General features: G+C 35.9%; 1 protein-coding gene across 1 annotated transcript in view; it reads right to left on the bottom strand.

Annotated features, from left to right (window-relative positions):
* Positions 1 to 2,250: 2,250 nt before the first annotated feature.
* The window catches only part of LOC106869135 (uncharacterized), a 70,862-nt gene continuing 54,783 nt past the window's right edge, over positions 2,251 to 18,329 (bottom strand). The window contains exons 20-24 of the mRNA XM_014914710.2: positions 17,804 to 17,986; positions 15,946 to 16,163; positions 13,617 to 13,700; positions 7,696 to 7,860; positions 2,251 to 4,764 (exon numbers count right to left, since the gene is read on the bottom strand). Of these exons, the coding sequence (XP_014770196.1) occupies positions 4,554 to 4,764; positions 7,696 to 7,860; positions 13,617 to 13,700; positions 15,946 to 16,163; positions 17,804 to 17,986 (861 nt within the window). The 3' untranslated portion in view covers positions 2,251 to 4,553. The remainder of the gene's footprint in view (positions 4,765 to 7,695; positions 7,861 to 13,616; positions 13,701 to 15,945; positions 16,164 to 17,803; positions 17,987 to 18,329) is intronic.

Here is an 18,329-nt window from a genome sequence, read left to right as displayed (position 1 = left end):
ACAGAAAACAAAAGACAAAGTCAGATGAGGGAACAAGCAAAGAAAAATGGAAAAGTCTTTGACATTTCAAGCCTATGCTCTTCAACAGAAAAGGATGAAAGAGAAAAAAATGGAGAGAGAACGAAAAAAACAGAGAAAGGAAAAAGATATGTAGGGATTAGCAGTTTATCATGATGAAATGACTGGAAGAAAGAGGCTGTATATATATATATATATATATATATATATATATTCACATACACAGCAATATAGAAAAGACACACGAGATATTAAAAACAAGAGATGTTGCTTTAAAGATAAATGTATTTATAGACATTGAAGCCTTGACTGAAAGAGCAAAATCATTGGCAATATACTAAAAAAAGAGAGAGAGATAATGTGTGTGTGTGTGTGTGTGTGTGTGTGGCTCCACATACATGTAACTAAAATGTTAGCTCTGCAACCATGATTCTTGGTTTCATTTCACTATAGCATACTGTAGTTGCCTTTCTACAGTAGCCTTGGGCTGATTAATATCTTATGAGTGAAATTTTGAAATGGGAAACTATGCAGAAACCCGTCATGTGTGTGTGTGCAAACCAGTGTAAAAATATTGCATTGAGTCCCATCCATTTATCCTACAAGGTAAAATTTAGGGAAATAAGTGCCAATTGAGTACTGGGAATGATGTAACTGACTGGCTTCCTCCCCCCAAAATCTCAGGCCTTGTGCCTGTAGTAGAAAGGATTATTACTATGGAAAGCGGACGTTAAACAATGATGATGATGATGATGATGAATCCATTCTACAAAAGGTACAAGGCCTGAAATTTGTGGGAAGGGGACTAGTCAATTACATCAAACCCAGTGCTTCACTGGTACTTTACTTTATCCACCCTGAAAGGATGAAAGGTAAAAATCGACCTCAGTGTAATTTGAACTCAGAATATAGTGATGGGCAAAATACCACTAAGCATTTCACTCAGTGTGCTATCAATTATGCCAGCTCACCACCTTACTCATTAATAATAATAATAATAATAATAATGCCTTCTTTATTTACCAATAAGGGTTTACAAAAGATGATTAAAACATGAAGACAATTTGCAGCTTCCTTAACCCTTTAGCATTCAGATTATTGTCAAATGTAATACTCATTTGTTCACATTGTTTTGAATTAATCATGCATTATTTTGTAGCTTCAAGATTTCAAAAGATGTGATTGTTTATTTCTAGAATGACATTATAAGGCAGATTGGAGAGGTCAAATCTGGCGAGTTTCAACATAAAACAGGTAGAATATTTTGGCTGGATGTGGCCGGTTTAAACGTTAAAGGGTTAATATAGAAAACAATGGTTTAATGGTTCTGCAGCTTGATAAACGCCAACCACTCCGAGAGTGTAGTGGGTGCTTTTACATACCACCTGCACAAGGGCCAGTCACACAGTACTGGCAACAGCCACGCTCAAAAAGGTGTTTTTTACGGCACTGGCAACGACCTCGCTCGAATGATTTTCTAACGTGCCACCAGCACAAGTGCTAGAAGGCAACGCTGGTAACGATTACGCTCAAATGGTGCTATTTACGGGTCACTAGCACGGAAGCCAGACAGCTGCTCTGGCAATGAACACGCTCAACAGTGCTGTTAGTGCTCCACTGGCATGGTGACCAGTCATCGAGTATGGTTCAATGTTTATGTATCTATCTATCTGTGTGTGTGTGTATAATTGTATACATATACTTGTATAATAGGCATAGGTGTGACTGTGTGGTAAGAAGCTTGCTTCTTAACCAGATGGTTTGGGGTTCGTTTATGTTTATAGAATTATCATTTTTTTAGACATCTACTTTTCCTTGCTTTCATAGATCAGATATAATTCATAAAAATGGAATTTCTATGGCCAGATACTCCTCTTGCTTGCCAACCTTCACCTGTTTCCAAGCAAAATATTTCCTCAGGTTTGGACATGTTTTCATGGAAAATTGGAAATGCATAACACCTCTAATATGATGGTATCACTCATTTACAACTATCACACAACATTAAGACAAGGAGACACACACGGCCTTCTTTCAGTCTTTATACAACCGGGTCTACTCACAAGGCTTTTGTCAGTCTCAGGGCACCTTTCCAAGATGCCAAGCAGTGGGACTGAACCTGAAGCCATATGGTTGGGAAACAAGCTTCTTAAGCCATCATTAACAAAAAGAAAATTAATAAAGAAGTAAAAAGGGTTTAATTTGTATTAGCAAAATTTATTTACATATGTACAAAAATAATTTATTTACAGTCCACCAAAGAATTTCAAGAAGACTATAATTAAAAACAAAATAAGACTGAATGCATAATAATGTAGAGTATATATTTATATATTGAAGATTAAATACCTTACAACTAACTGTACAAGTTTCAGAAAAAAATACCAATGTACTGAAACACTTGCTCAATTGTGAGGTATTTAATCTTCAACAGATATATGAAGATACATACTTTTTACACATACACAATATTATCAACATCATCACCATTTTAACAGACATTAGAATGATGATAATGATATTGTAATAGAGGCATCTTACCAATTCCCTCAGTTACATTATCAAAAAAGTATCTGAATTTCTTAATAAAGCAGTATTTATAATCCTATGTGAGTACAAGAAGAACTCAGATTTACACAAACTACTTATATTCTAAAGTTGTTTTCTGTTTCGTTTTTGTTTTTTTCAATGTCTCAAGAAGAGCCACCAAGGGAATATGAAACAAAGGGAACACCAGCATACAGTACTGCTCACAGTCAACTTAATAGATTGTTATTATTGAGGGTTAAACCTCAAGGACCTTGCTCAATTTATAGACATTAATTTAAAGACTGCTAACAGAACAATTTTAGACTAAATAAAGACTAAAAACAAGAGGTGCTACCCAAAAGCAGTAGATGCAAAATTAAGGTGGATGATGAGGCAATAAAAAATAAATCATTGATCATCTGCTGAAAATAAAGACATGAGATGAGATTTGCGTCATAAATCACTGGTTGAATGGGAAAAACCATAGAAGGCTTACAGGTAAGAAAAAGCTAGTTCAAGTACTTGGCAACAGAATTCAACATAATGTTATTTATCATTGACAGACATGAATTTGTCAAGTGTTTTTCCTTCTTAATAAATCACTTATTTTTGTAGCTGAATGATGTAGCTTTAACCTTCACACTACCACCACTGATCTTAAGGGCCCAGCCCACAGAACTATCTCTGGACAAGGAGACAAAAATATCAATATAATTGCTGTCATGTCAAGTAAAGAGAGACTGGTATTCACAGAATTTCAAGCTCACAAATGGCTAAGTATGAAAACTTTCTTCACCATGTGGCTGAACATTTTCAAGGTCAGGAATATATTTCCAATAATACAACTGTTCTACCATGGGTTCAACATTTATGTTCAATATATTTGTAAGAAATGTCTGCTGGTGTATTGACCTGTGCTTAATCCAACAGAGGAATGTTTCTCATGTGTAAAATATGCACTAATAACAGTACTTTTTCTCCCAGGCATGAAGAAATATTGAACAATCCTATAAATGTTACAAAAGCCATCCACTGAAGCAATATTCTTAGAAAATTAGCATTGGATGTTGTTATTGTTCTCACCCCTCAAGAAAACTTGAAGGTATTACCATCATATGAGTTTTTTGCCTCATTGCTAGGCAGATTTAAACTTATAGTCAACCAGGCAAGTTTATATTGCTGATATTACAAATAATATTTTGATATATTTCTATTTAATAACTCTGTATGTGTTATGCTCACTTTGAAATCACCATTCTCACTTTGATGTGATAAAGACTCATTTGAAATCATTAATCTCACTTTGAAGTGGCAAGTTCTCATTTTGAACTAAAATCTGTTCACTCACAATTACAAATACCATAGTAACTTGCTGTTTTTAATCTTGAAATAACTGGTTCTAATTTTAAAATGCCTGAAATTCTAATGCATATCTAAAATAATGAAAAAAAAAAAATTTATAATTTTGATTTGTTGAAAAAAGATAATAAATTTCAATACTTATATCATCACAAAATACGAAAGATCCAAAGATATTATTTCACTATTTGTTTTTTGTTTTTGTTTTACAAGAAAGAAAAGATTCTAATATATAAAATTTTCACTCTAAACTTCCTAGATTATTACAAAATGATATTACAAATACTAAAATAATAATACTGAAACTATTCCATAGTAGGGCAGAGATGTGAAAATTCCTGTTAAAAAATCTGTTGAGATTCTTTTAATTTTGATTAAATAAGAATGATGCTCTCAGACACTTAATTAACTGTCATTATTCTTAATTTAATGAAGGGAAGCTTATATGCAGTTTTAAGATGTCTTCTTTTTCAAAATCAATTCATATCTATCTTTCAATAAAAATTACATATTATATGCTTGACTTGGGAATTTTTTTTTCTAGAAAACCCAAGAAATAAATTTAAGATGCTTATAAAAGAAATCCCTGATTTATGTTACAACATTTGGCTTTGCTAACAATTAATGCTAATCTGTAAAATATGTTTTCATAAAGGCAACCCATAAACCACTGGAGCACAACCGATGAGGTAGGTAAGTCTGCAGGCGTCTCTGGCTTTCATTACTGCTTTTGTCAACGTTACACAGTCCTTTTTCTCATTGCGATTCCCAACAGAGATCCAACTCTTCAGCATTGCCTGTAGAAAGCGGTCAATATCTTTATCAGTGACATCCCAAAGGTTTGCTACAATCATGGGGCTGAAAATACAAATCAATTCAAGAAATCAGTTATGATAAATAAATAAAACATGCAGATGCACGCACATGCAAATTCACTTAAAAAATAACACCATTCACACTAAAGTGTAGTTTATATCATAAGATGTGGTGTGCAAGAGAGACGACTACATTGGTATGGTCATGTGATGCATAGGGACGAGCACAGCTGTGTTAAGAAGTGGCGCACTCTAATGGTGGAGGCAACCTATGGAAGAGGTAAACCCACGAAGACATGGGACAAGATGGTGAAGCATGATCTTCAAATGTTGGGCCCCACGGAGACAATGACAAGTGATCGAGTGTTTTGGCAATATGCCGTGCTTGAGAAGATCAGTCAAGCCAAGTGAGATCATAGTTGTAGCCAATACCAGCATTGGGTAATTTGGCACATAAAAAGCACCCTTCAAACATTGGATGATATGCTGTGCTTGAGATGACCTGTCAAGCCAAGTGAAATCGTACTTGTGGCTGATGCCAGTGCCATCTGACTGGCACCTGTGCCAGTGGCACATAAAAAGCACCTTTCAAATGTTTGGCATCATGGAGGCAGTGACAGGTGACCAAGACCTTTGGTAATACCATGCTTGTGTAGACCTGTCAAGCCAAGTGAGACTGTAGTCATGGCCGATGCCAGTGTCACGTCAATGGCACCCATGCCAGTGATATGTAAAGAGCACCTACTACACACTCGGAGTGGTTGGCGTTAGGAAGGGCATCCAGCTGTAGAAATCTTGCCAAATCAGATTGAAACCTGGTGCAGCTCCCCAGTTTACCAGTTTTCATTCAAACTGTCTATCCCATGGAAAGTGGATGTTAAATGATGATGATGATGATATATATACACACACACACATATTTTCTACCAATGCACATACAAGATAAAGCTAGTGTAAATCTATCTCATTAAGTCACATACATACACACACAACAGTTGTTCAAAATATTTTCTTTTAACTTCAGTATGACTAATATGGAGGTGCAATGGCCCAGTGGTTAGGGTAGTGGACTCGTGGTCAGAGGATCGCGGTTTCGATTCCCAGACTGGGCGTTGTGTGTGTTTATTGAGTGAAAACACCTAAAGCTCCACGAGGCTCTGGCAGGGGGTAGTGGCGACCCTGTTGTACTCTTTCGACCCAACTTTCTCTTGTTCTTTCTTCCTGTTTCTTGAGTAAAAAGCTGCGATGGACTGGCGTCCCATCCAGATAGTGGGAAACGCATATGCCATGGAAACCGGGAAACCGGCCCTATGCTCCACAAGGGGCTAAGAGGATTTCCATGACTAATATAATCATGTGGTGCTATTAAGTTAGACATGGCCTGGGACAATCTTTGGTCGAAACATATCTAAGTTTATAATACTATACACATGTTCATCCATCCAAGTGATGAGGACCATCTAGTTATCGTTAAGAATGACTGATGACTTTTGCAGTGACTCTGTTTAACCTTTTAGCATTCAGATTATTCTGTCAAATGTAATGCTTATTCATTCACATTGATATGAGTTAATCATGCATTATCTGACAGCTTCAAAACCTTGATGATGTGATTGTATATTTTTAGAATAACATTGTAGAGCAGGTGTGAGAGGTCAGATCTAGCTGGTTTGAGTATAAAACAGGTAGAATATTTGTGCCGGATATGGTTAGTCTAAATGCTAAAGGGTTAAAGTGAAGAAGAGTTGTGCACTGTCAACCTCACTCTCTCATCTGCGACCTCTCTCTCTACTGAACCATGAAGGTTTCTTCTGGAGAGTCCACTAGATCCAATCTTCACCTGCATAAGTAGGCAAACCCTAATATGCTAATTAACCAATAGATGGGACCCTGACAGGCACTACTACTCCAGGTCAGAGTAGACTTAAGAACAATCGTGGTTAAGAGGTTCAAAGTAATAATAGTAGTAAATATTTAATTGGAAGTTGGCTTCGTTGACTAATCTTAAATTATCATCTGGACTTTAAAACCAATGACTGAAGAATTCTCTGGTGTATTGACAAGTTCTTTTAAAATTACAACAGTTTGTAACTGTTTGAAAAGAGTGAGTCTAATTGGGCAAATGGTGACTAGCTGAATGATGGGTGAATACTATATGTTTACAGCTAAGATATTAAAAATCCATAAGCTCCATCCACCTAGCTGTAATGAGAAAGACTGACTACTGAAAGCAAAATAAACACTGTTATTATTGCTGCTTAGCCCCAGGTCGACCCAGATAGAGAAGTCCTATGATCAATGGCATTCCAGCCTTCATAACCATATCATTTTCTTTAGTGTATCTAGGACATTACAGAGTATATCCATATGATTTTTAAGATGCTAGGGGATGAAATTTGACTGGGATTTGGCAGCTATCTTTAGCAGGTCAAGCAACCACATAGCAATTCCCTAGTTTTATTAGCTTGCAGAGTGTGGTTTAAAATACAGCTTGGGGTGTAATGAACTCCACCAACCTAACTTACTTTAAAATAGACCATGGACCAGTACTGAGCTGTGGATCATTTGGTACTGGGCTGCACAGAATGAATAAACTTTTATATTGTATTTGTATTTTATTGACTATCACAGTCTGCAGGGTGCCTCTGTATTATATCTGTAATATATACGTATCATATTTGTAATAATTAACTTATATATTAAGCACCTTATTGTGCTTTGTTATACACGTGATCCCCCAGTCCAGGGAAAAATTGTCTTGCATCAAACCAGCCCATAGCACAAAAATGCTTGGGGACTGCAGCTCTAGAGATGGCAGAGTTTTCATTAGGAATTTTATGACCCAATTTGATTATAATATTCTTCACAGTTGAAAGGAGTTAGGAAGAATAAAATGAAAAAAATAAACCAACACAGACAAAAGAGAAATTACAATCGTAATAGATAATGAAGAAAGGAACAATGTAATATTTACCAAAATGCCAAATAGTAGTTTGTAATCATTCCACATTCATCAAGGACACCTTTTGCTTCCATATGGCCACTGCTGCATCCCATTAATATAGCAGCAGCATGACAGTTTAAGTTTTGTAAGTGATCGCCGTGTAAGTATTTACTGCCACTGCCATGACCACAATATCTGGAAAAGAGAAATATTAGAGATTATGACAGACACACACATACATTACATTATTATTATTATATATTTGACTTTTGCTTTGTATTTGTACAGGTTGGCTCCAAGTCTCACCCAGAGACCTCAAGAGACAACAAGTTAGACGTTCATGTTGGTGTTATACCTAGGGTGTCATATATTTGGTTTTGTACATAGTATTGTTCTAGAGAATGTTTAAGAAAACACAAGAAAATTATGAGTTTGTTTTAAAATTTGAGATTACATAGACAGTATTTTACAAAGGATATGGGCAGTTCCCATGAGCACTATCTTTTGAATTTCTACCATTTTGGTGTTTCTTGGTGTCTGAGCTAGGAAGCAATCAGCCCCTTTTGCTATCATTCCTAGGGCACCTATGACAACGGGTATTGTTTTAGTCTTCAGGTTCCACATTTTGCCAATTTCTATTTCAAGATCGTTATACTTGCTCAGTTTTTGGTAGCTCTTGACAGATACATTAATATCGATTGGGACAGTTATATCAACAAGGAGGCATGATTTTTGTCTGAAGTCTTTCAATATAATGTCTGGCCTATTTGCATCTATCTTTCAGTCAGTTTGAATGGTGAAGTTCCCAAGGAGTGAGATGTGACCATTTTCAAGCACTGGAGGTGGTTTGTGTTCCCACCAGTTTTTATCATGGGGCAGGTCCAGGTTTTTGCAAATTACCCAGTGAATATATTGTGCTGTTCTATCATGCCTGTTGATATGCACTATAAGCGCAAGAAGACTGCACATGGAGACAACATGATCAATGGTTTGATTTTGTTGCTGTCATAAACAGCATGTTGGGCAGCTGTCATTCTTCAATATGTTGGCCTGGTAGTTTCTTGTAGGTAAGCATTGATTTTTGGCTACTATGATAAACCCTTCTGTTTCTAATTTTAAGTCAGAAGCCATTAACCATTGATGGGTAAGGGCTTTGTCAACATCGGCATTATTAGCTCTCTTTGCGTATTTACTATTGAGAGGTTTTCCTTGCCATTTATCAGTAAGAATATCTAAGGCAGCAGTTTTAGCACAGGTTTTTATCCGCTTAGCTTTTTCTGTGCTTGTTTCTAGTAAGTCTAATTCTGCAATTTGTTGTATTTGGAATTCATTTAGATATTCCTCTGACTGTTTTGTTACTGAGTATGATGCTTTCTTGTTTTCATGTTTTGAGACAAGTTTTAACATCCAGTCCATAGAGATTTTCAGGCCAATTGTGGCAATCTTCATTGTTAATTCCAGTCGTAAAGGTCCATAACTTCCCTCTTTTCTTGGCAGATAAAGTCATACTATATCTTCCTTAGGGTGGTGCATTCTATGCATTGTCAATTTTCTTATTTTTCTGTCAAGATTACATATTTCAGTAACTGACCAGTTAATGATATTGAAACTGTAAGCCACAATTGGTATGGCTTAAGTATTGATCACTTCGATCCTGTTTCTTGCATTCAGTTCTGTCTTGAGTATTGCCCTTACCCTGCGATAACATTCTCTTCTGATCCTTTCCCTCATCCCTGAATGTTTGATTCCGTTCCCTTTAAAAACCCCTAGGTATTTGTAGCTCTCTGCTGGTTCTAACTCCTTTATAACATTCTGCTGATCAAGGTTAACGTTAGATGTTTCTGTCATTTTTCCTTTGATAAAGGTAGCTTTTGCACATTTATCGAGGTCAAATTGCATCCTGATGTCATCACTGAATTGTTTAACAATCGCTAGTAAGCCCTGTAGTTGTTGGTCATTTTTTGAAAAGAGCTTTAAATCATCCATGTAAAAGAGATGATTTATATTTTTATTAAACATTTTATAACCGTACTGCACATCATTGAGCAATTTCAAGAGAGGTATTAAGGCTAGACAAAAGAGGAGTGGTGATAGAGAGTCACCCTGAAAAATGTCACATGAAATTCTTACATCTCCAGCATTGAGAGATTCATTGTCACTGTTCAAAGTCAGTATGGTTCTCCATGATCTCATATTTACAGACAAAAAGTTTCTCAGAGTAGGTGCTATTTTATACATTTTCAGACATTTCTTACTCCAGCTATGTGGTAGACTATCATAAGCTTTTTTATAGTCTATCTAGGCTATCGACAAGTTTTTGTGTCGATTGTGACAATCTTCCAAGATCATCTTGTTGATGAATAGCTGATCTTTACAACCATAGGACCCACGTTTACATCCTTTTTGCTCATTAGGGAATATGCCACTTTCTATTAAAAAACTATAGGTGTATTCAGTCAAGACAGATGTTAGCATTTTATACATTGTTGTTAAGCAGGTTATGGGTCTATAATATTTTGGTTCATTTGTTTCTTCATTTTTTGGAAGTAGGAATGTAACACCATTAACTAGCCAAGAGGGAATCATACTAGATTGTTGCAAAACATTGTTGTAAAGTTTTGTTAGCAGTTCATGACTCTCTGGGAAAACATTCAACCAGAAGTTAGGAATTTTATCCTTTCCTGGAGACTTCCATTTGCTTGACTTCCTGAGAGCAAATCTTACATCCTCTACCTTGATACCCTCCCACTTTTGCTCTTCTAAGGAGTCTAAGTCTGTAGACATTCTATCAACCCAAGGGGCCTTTTCATTGTTTTTCTTTCTGCCCAAATTTTATTCCAAAGTTCCGGCACTTCTTCTTTTGATGGGACAGACTTTACTGTAACTGGTATTTTCCCTATCATCCTGTAAAAATTTTTGGAGTTGTTTTTGAACATGTTGTTGTCCTTGAAGAATCTAACACACTTTTCATACTTTGCTATGTGGGCAGCTTTATCACATACCTTTTGCTTGATGGTTTTTATAGTGGTATCAATGTCAAATATGGTTTTCATATTATATTTTTTCTTTAATTTTCGGGTTTTTGTTGGTTTCATAGTCTTGTCAAACTTAAGGTTTTTTTAACATTCTATGTCAGACCTAAGTAGCTGAACTTGGTGTTGAATACACACTTGCCAAGAAGGCTTTTTTTGTGGGAATGTTGTTGCTTTCTAATCTTTTCACCACATAGAATTATTGAGATTTTTGCGGATGCATAGTGCAGGTGGTTAAGATCTGTAATATTAACATCATTAACTGATATTATATCCTTAAGTACAAGGTGGATTTTACCAATTATTTTCAGGTTTTGGTTAGAATTGCAAATTTTTGGGAGAGTGTCGCATTCATTCATACTGGTTTCTTTAATTTTCAGCCATTCAATCATGATTTGATTTTTTAGATCATGTAGTTCTGTTGGGTCAATTTCTGTGTGACTTTCTTCATCTATTTGATTTTCATCTGCCTTAGTGTTTATGGTTGGTCCAGAGAGTATTTTACTTTGCCTATCAGTTACATTAACTCTTTCAGTCATTATTGCATTTTCATCAGCCCTGGGCTGGTCTATAATTATTTCCACTGTAGTATCTTCTTTAGCTGCAGGTTCGTTCTTTTATCCCTTACTGATTGTTTAATTTAGTCAATCTCAACTTCAGTTAGTAATTTCTTTTTCATAATGTTTCTTCTGACATTGGTAAGTTTACTTGAAGGTGTTTCTGTCTCCAGTTTAAGTAAGTTTGTACAGTATTAGATTTATTTGTAGGGAAATATATGGCAATGCAGAAGGCCATAAGAACTTCTTTATTATCTCCCTTAGACCATTTTCCATTCTTTTTCTTTTGGTTATTTGATGACTAGCATGGATGGCCATGTGTTGGAATATTCTGGTTGTGGGGTACTTCCAGCTCATGTGTTTCGAGAAGATTTGAACCAGTAGCTAATTTTCCGTATCAAATCTGGCTCATCATTTGAGTATGTGGCCCTTGGTTGACGACCAATCCAGTTTGTATTTTGCTTTGTTATTGAGGCATGACAAGCTTGGACGTTGACATTAGGGGACGGATCAGTCTGTTTAGGGTTAATTTTTTAATACAACACCATCTCCAAGTTCTCTGCATGTAAACATTGCTTGTAACGTAGCTTCTTAAGGCTAAAAGATCTGTATTTTATTTTGTTGATAGATTTATCTCCAGGCATAGTTTCTTTTGTGGTGTTTTTAAACTTCTGAATTGTTCAGTCTGTGTTAGTTCGAAAAATAAAAAAAATTTTTTTTAATGTTTTGTTTTTTGTTTCTGCTTCGTTTGTGACACATGTTCTCTTATGCGTGAATGTGTGTCCTGTAAATTTCACGTAGTTGTGTAAACATTGAGATGTATGTGTAATAACTCAATTTATGTTCCATTTATTTTATAATTTGTAAACTTTCTGGTGATGATTTTGCATGTGTGCTTCACACGTTTCACTGAGACATCGTGCATAGGAGAAACTGTACTTTGTATGGCAGTAAAATTTCTTTTTTGTGATTATTTTCATTAAAAGACCACTTCCTTCAAGTCTTCTACAGGTTCCTTTATCCCATTCCATCGATGTTATTAGATTGGATTGGTTTTTGAATGGGGAGCCCAGTGTAGCACATCTATGTTGTTATTCAGCACAGGGCTATCTCTTCAGAGATAGATATTATTATTATTATTATTAAGGTAGTGAGTTGGCAGAACTGTTAACATACCAAACAAATTATTTACACATTTCATCCATTTTTATGTTCAAATTCTGCCAAGGTCAACTTTGCCTTTCATCATCTCAGTGTTTGAATAAGTACTAGTTGAGTACTAGGATCAATGTAATTGACAAGCCTCCCCTTCCCCAAAATTTCAGGCCTAGAAAGGATCATTATTATCATTATTTAAGGTAATGTTTTCTTCAAATATTTAATGCAGTGAACATTAAAAGAGTACCTAGAAATAATTATTTGAAATGTAAACTTCTAGTTTTAAAAATCCAAAGAAACTAGTGACACTGACAAAAATCAGTTAATAAAATTCACAAAACTGAATAAATTTGAAGGCCATGAGAAAAAGCATTTCAAGTAGGGCTCTTCTAAGGGTTTTGCTTCAATAAAATCACATGAAAAATTGTTTTCAAAACGGTTTCAATAAAAAACAGGTACAATAATTTAAACCAGTTGGTTAGTTATTTTTTCATTGCATTTTACAAACAAGTTCTGTTGGCTACATGTTTCCAATGAGCCAATCACTGGTCCACAGTATTTACAATGCAGAGAAGAGTTTACTATGGCACCTCATCACTACCATCTTTATTTTCTTTCCAACTGCTCCCTCCACATTTATATAATGTGGGGTAGCTATGCATCTCCTTTACAGTAAGACACCTGTGCTTGTTCCTTTATCATACTTTAACCTCTCAACACCTGGAATAAAACCACTTCCCTCCCATTCAAACACTTCTCCCGTTTAGTTGAGAAGGCTTTTCCCTTTTCTTTTCCAGTACACATTGTAAAGTGGTGGGCATGTGGAAGGGCATCCAGCTGTAGAAATCATGCCAAAGCTAACAATGGAGTCCAATGCAGTCCTGCAACTCACCAGATCCTATCAAACTGTCCAACACTCATGCCAGTATGAAAAACAGACATTAAATGATGATGAGGATGTTTATGATGATGATGATGATGATGATAACAAGGCAGCATCTGTGCAACTTGAGTGGGATAAATACTATACATGGTATTTGTGGGGGAGACTCAAAAGCACTCTTTTATCCCTGATGTTTACAGCTTCTACCAACAGACATCATCATAAGTTTCTTATGTCACAAACTTCCTAACTTATATTAAAAGATCAACATTAAGTCAGAACATGTGCAATTTATGAAATAGTGAAACTGACTTTACTTACATCATGACATCTTTTTGAGTTAAGGCTGATATAAATTGATCGGCAGTTGGTGGTTGCCCCACAACACCTTCCCAGTCAGGAATGCTGAAATAATGACAATCAAAAATGGACAGTAAGAAAAATATTTACTTAATTTGTTATATACAACTTAGATAGTGGTTTCTTTTATAGCTAAGCAACCTGAGATGTCTTTAATGGCAGAATAGACAAATGTTATGATATTTATGCACTTTCAAAAACATTAATGTTACTGATGCAGTCAAGCTGCTTGGCAACGAAATTAAATTAGATTGCAAATCTGGTTAGCCAAGAATTTAATAACATACCATCACACTTGTCAAATGTGTAAATTACGAGTAGATATTATAGAAGCTTACACCATACATATTGCAGTACAAGGTGTAGGTATAGCTTTGTGGTTGAGAAGTTCACTTCCCAACTACACAGTTTCAGGTTCTGTTCCACTGTGAGGTACCTTGGGCAAGTGTCTTCTACTATAACCTTTTGAGTGAATTTGTAGATAGAAATCTGCCATACACACACACATAAATATATACATACACAATTCTTTTCAAGTGTTGGACCTTACGAAGGCAATGACCAAGACCCATCAAGCTGCGCAAAATTGCAGTCGTGGAAGATACTGGTGTCACGCAAATGGGTCCATGCCGGTGGCCCTCAGAGTGGTTGGTGTTAGGAAGGGCATCCAGCCATAGAAAACCATGCCAAATCAGACTGGAGTCTGGTGCAACTTTCCAGTTTACCAGCCCTGGTCAAACCATCCAACCCATGTCAGCATGGACAACAGACATTAAATGATGATGATGATGATAACACTCACACACATATATATAAATATATACACCCACACACATGTGTATATGTGTGTGTGTGCACACACGCAAGCGCACATGTGTAAGCGTATGCTTGTCTCCTTGTCTTGACATCATGTGACATTTGTAAATAAGCACCACTGTCATATAAGCAGTGTTTATTTCCAATTTTCCATAAAAACATGACCAGCCTTGGGAAAATATTACCTTGCTTGCAACCGAGTGAGTGTTGGCAACAGGAATGCATCCAGTTAGAAGATTTGCCTCAATGAATTCTATTTACTTGTGTGAGTATAGAAAAGTGAACATTAAAACAACGATGAAGGCACCAAATAATGATGACAACTTCCCCAGTATGGCCAGAAGCCACTGGCTAGGACCAGACAAAGAGTAAATGATAATGTGAAAATAACTGAGGCAGAAAAATTATGAACTTTCACAAATATAAGTTCATTAGTGAGCTTAGAGTTATGATGTCAGATTTGTGTAAATATTTGTTCGGATTGATATCAATAAAAGCTGACAGAAAATGATCCAGTTTAAAGTTTCAACGACATTCCTATCAAATGTATCTTTTTTTGCTTTTACTTGTTTCAGTCATTAGACTAAGGCCATGCTAAAGCACTGCCTGGACGAATTTTTAGTCAAATGAATCAACCGCAGTGCTTTTTTCTTAAGCCTGGTACTAATTCTATTGATCTCTGTTGCTGAACTGCTAAGTTATACTGACATAAACACACCGACACAGATATGTGCACCATGCTTCTTTCAGTTTCTATCTACGATACAAATCTACTCACAAGGCTTTGGTCAGCCTGAGGCTATAGAAGAAGACACTTGCCCACTGAACCTAGAACCTAGCTTCTTACCATACAGCCACATCTGCACTTATGTTTAATTTCTTTTACGAAGAAATCTTGCAAAGAATCAACAATCATAATAATGTAACTTCATTAAGGCAAATCCTCTTCTCATTAATAAATGCCAGTGGATATTGATAAGAGACAGTTATTTTTTTACATATTAGTAATTCTGCAGAAATGGTAATCATTTTTGTTCCATCCACTTAGTTTTACAGAAAATTTTACTTTTAGCAGAGATGAATTGTTTCTGAAAATTTACATATTTACTTAAGAAATTGTTGATTAAAGAATTTTTAGGCATGAGCTGCTAGTCAAATACTAACCCCATGAATCATTTTAATTCAGCAGTCAAACATCTTGTGACCCTTAACCCTTTGCTGACTCAATTTCTAATGAAGTACATTACTTGTATTTCAATTAATTTCAAAAACAATATAGAATTCAATGAGATTTAGTAAAACAAGTAACTTTGTCATCATTAAACTGGTACATGGAATGTAACTGAACAAAAGGTTCTTGAACACTTTGAAACCAGCATGTTTTATTTCATTAAACCATCTAGTTCAAAATGATTGAATTAGTTGTGATAACACAGAACTAAGTATTAATTTCATAAAAAGATTGACGTCTTACCTTTGAAACCAATCTTTAAAAGTTTCCTGTGTATGCTGCAAGTTTGCATCAGGGTTAAGTACATAGTAGGCATTTGTTCTATCAATACCATCAGTGAGGATAGAACCTTGGTTATGCAGAAATTTCTTTTGAATCTTAAGGTAATATAAAGATGGTATTCGTGTAACAGCCTGCTTTCGTAAAATGGGCATGTTTTCCCATGGAAGATGTTGAATTTCCTACAAAGGATGAATAAAATCAAAACAATAAGAATAGTGAAACCTCTGCAAACAGCTTAATTGAAAAATCAAAAACTCAAAAACAATAACAAATTTACACAAAATAGTCAATACTGGTTTGAAAGTGCCAGTATTTTTATATTATCAGTGTTTTCATGCCTTTAAATCTAACCAGAAATCATGAAGGGAAGTAAAAAAAGAAAACCTACTTCAACTTCAGTTGACGATATTTGATAAATTTTTTGGTAAGTTAGGTGCAGGCATGGTTATAGACTAAAAAATGACTGTAATTAAGCAATTCACTTTCAGCCACACAGTTGTGGATTTAGTTCCACTGTGCAGCACCTTGGTCAAATGTCTTCTACTATAGCTTCAGACCAACCTAAGCCTTGTGAGTGGATTTGGTCGACAGAAACTTAAAGAAACCTGTCATTCATGTTTGTGGGTGTGTATATATATATATATATATATATAAAAAATAATTGATTAAGTAACCCGAAGATGGATTTGGTATTAGTCTTTATTTTGTACAATGATTGTTTCAACCTATCCTGCTACTGTTCCTTATGGGTGGGACTCTGTACATCATGTGGTGATGCATCCATTTTGCAGTCTGGGTTACATCAGGTACAACTATACATAAAGTGGTGTCTTGTTAAGGATTTTTAGTGAGACACCTCTTTATGTATGGATGTTCCTGATGTAACCCAGACTGCAAAATGGATGCAACACCACATGATGTACAGAGTCCCACTTATAAGGGACAGTAGCAGGATAGGTTGAAACAATCATTGTAACGAATAAAGACTAATACCAAATCCATCTTCTGGTTACTTAATCAATTATTATTATCTCAACTAACACTGCAGAATTCATGAAGTAGATTCAACGGAAATATACCCCAACTGCGGATGACACCAGGTAGCCCAAACCATGCCAGTGCTTTACTCAATACATTAACACACTAATCAACATATACTCATTAGTCCAAAATATTCCCTGCTCAGTCAGCATGGCGGATGCTTACAGCAATTGGAATGAGAGGTAAGGAGCGAAAGGTGGCTGTGCGCAGGATGGGAAAGGCAGCAGAAAGAGCCTTTTGTTGGCTTTGGAGTAAGAGAGTAGGTGTTACCTATTTACAGCTGTGTGAACTGGAGCAACATGAAATGAAGTGTTTTGCTCAAGAACACAAAGCATAGTCAGCCTGAGAATCAAAACCGTTAACTCACTATCATGTCACATCCCTTCGCACACGTGGGTGAGTATGTGATAATTGTGAGTGTCACTGTCATACAAGCAGTGTCCTTTGTTTCCAATCTACTATGCCTGATCATGGGAAAATGTTACCTTACTTGGAAACACAGGAGAATTGGCAACAAGGAAGGGGATCTGGCCATAGAAAATCTGCATCAACAAATTCCATCTGACCCATGCAAGCATGGAACATTGATATTAAATGATGATGATGGAGTTATTTTTTGTGGCAAAGAACTTAAAACAGTCCCCAAATTCTACTATTTTACTTTGCTAGATAACCTTGTTTTGTTATTGCATTTTACATAAGAACTTCATCTGCAGAAAGAATTTACATTAAAAAATTCAATCAATACTTTAATGGACCAATTATACAAAACAATTACCTTGTCAAGAATTAATGTAATAGGATGTCTTTCAGCAACAGAAGAATTAAGGTTTTTGCAATGACGTAGTATTAGGGATTTGATACTCTGCAATCTACTGTCTTGATTCTGCAAACCAGTAATGTCTATGACAGCAGATTCCAAACATTCATCAGATAAAAGTTCACTGGAATCAATTAAAATCTACAATCAAAATAAAATAGATTAATTAATTTGGAACCACAACATAGATTAGTAGTTAGTGACTTTGGGATCAAGGCAAAATGGGTGCCCAGAATTAGACCGGCTTGGAGGTGAAGGGTGTGGAAGCTTAAAGACCCTGCAAATGGACAGAGACTTAGAGACAAGTTACTTGAAGCATTTAACGAAATAGAAGGGGATATAGCATCATACAACGTGGAAGACAATTGGAGATTTCTGCGGGACAACCTGTTGGAAGCCACCGGCCAGATTTGTGGGTGGTGTAAGGTCCCCTCCCGACCCAGAGTAACATGGTGGTGGAACAAGGAGGTAGACAGGGCTATTA

This window comes from Octopus bimaculoides, chromosome 3, assembly GCF_001194135.2.
Source record: "Octopus bimaculoides isolate UCB-OBI-ISO-001 chromosome 3, ASM119413v2, whole genome shotgun sequence".
NCBI lineage: Eukaryota > Metazoa > Mollusca > Cephalopoda > Octopoda > Octopodidae > Octopus > Octopus bimaculoides.
This window is presented reverse-complemented; position numbering and strand designations above follow the sequence as displayed.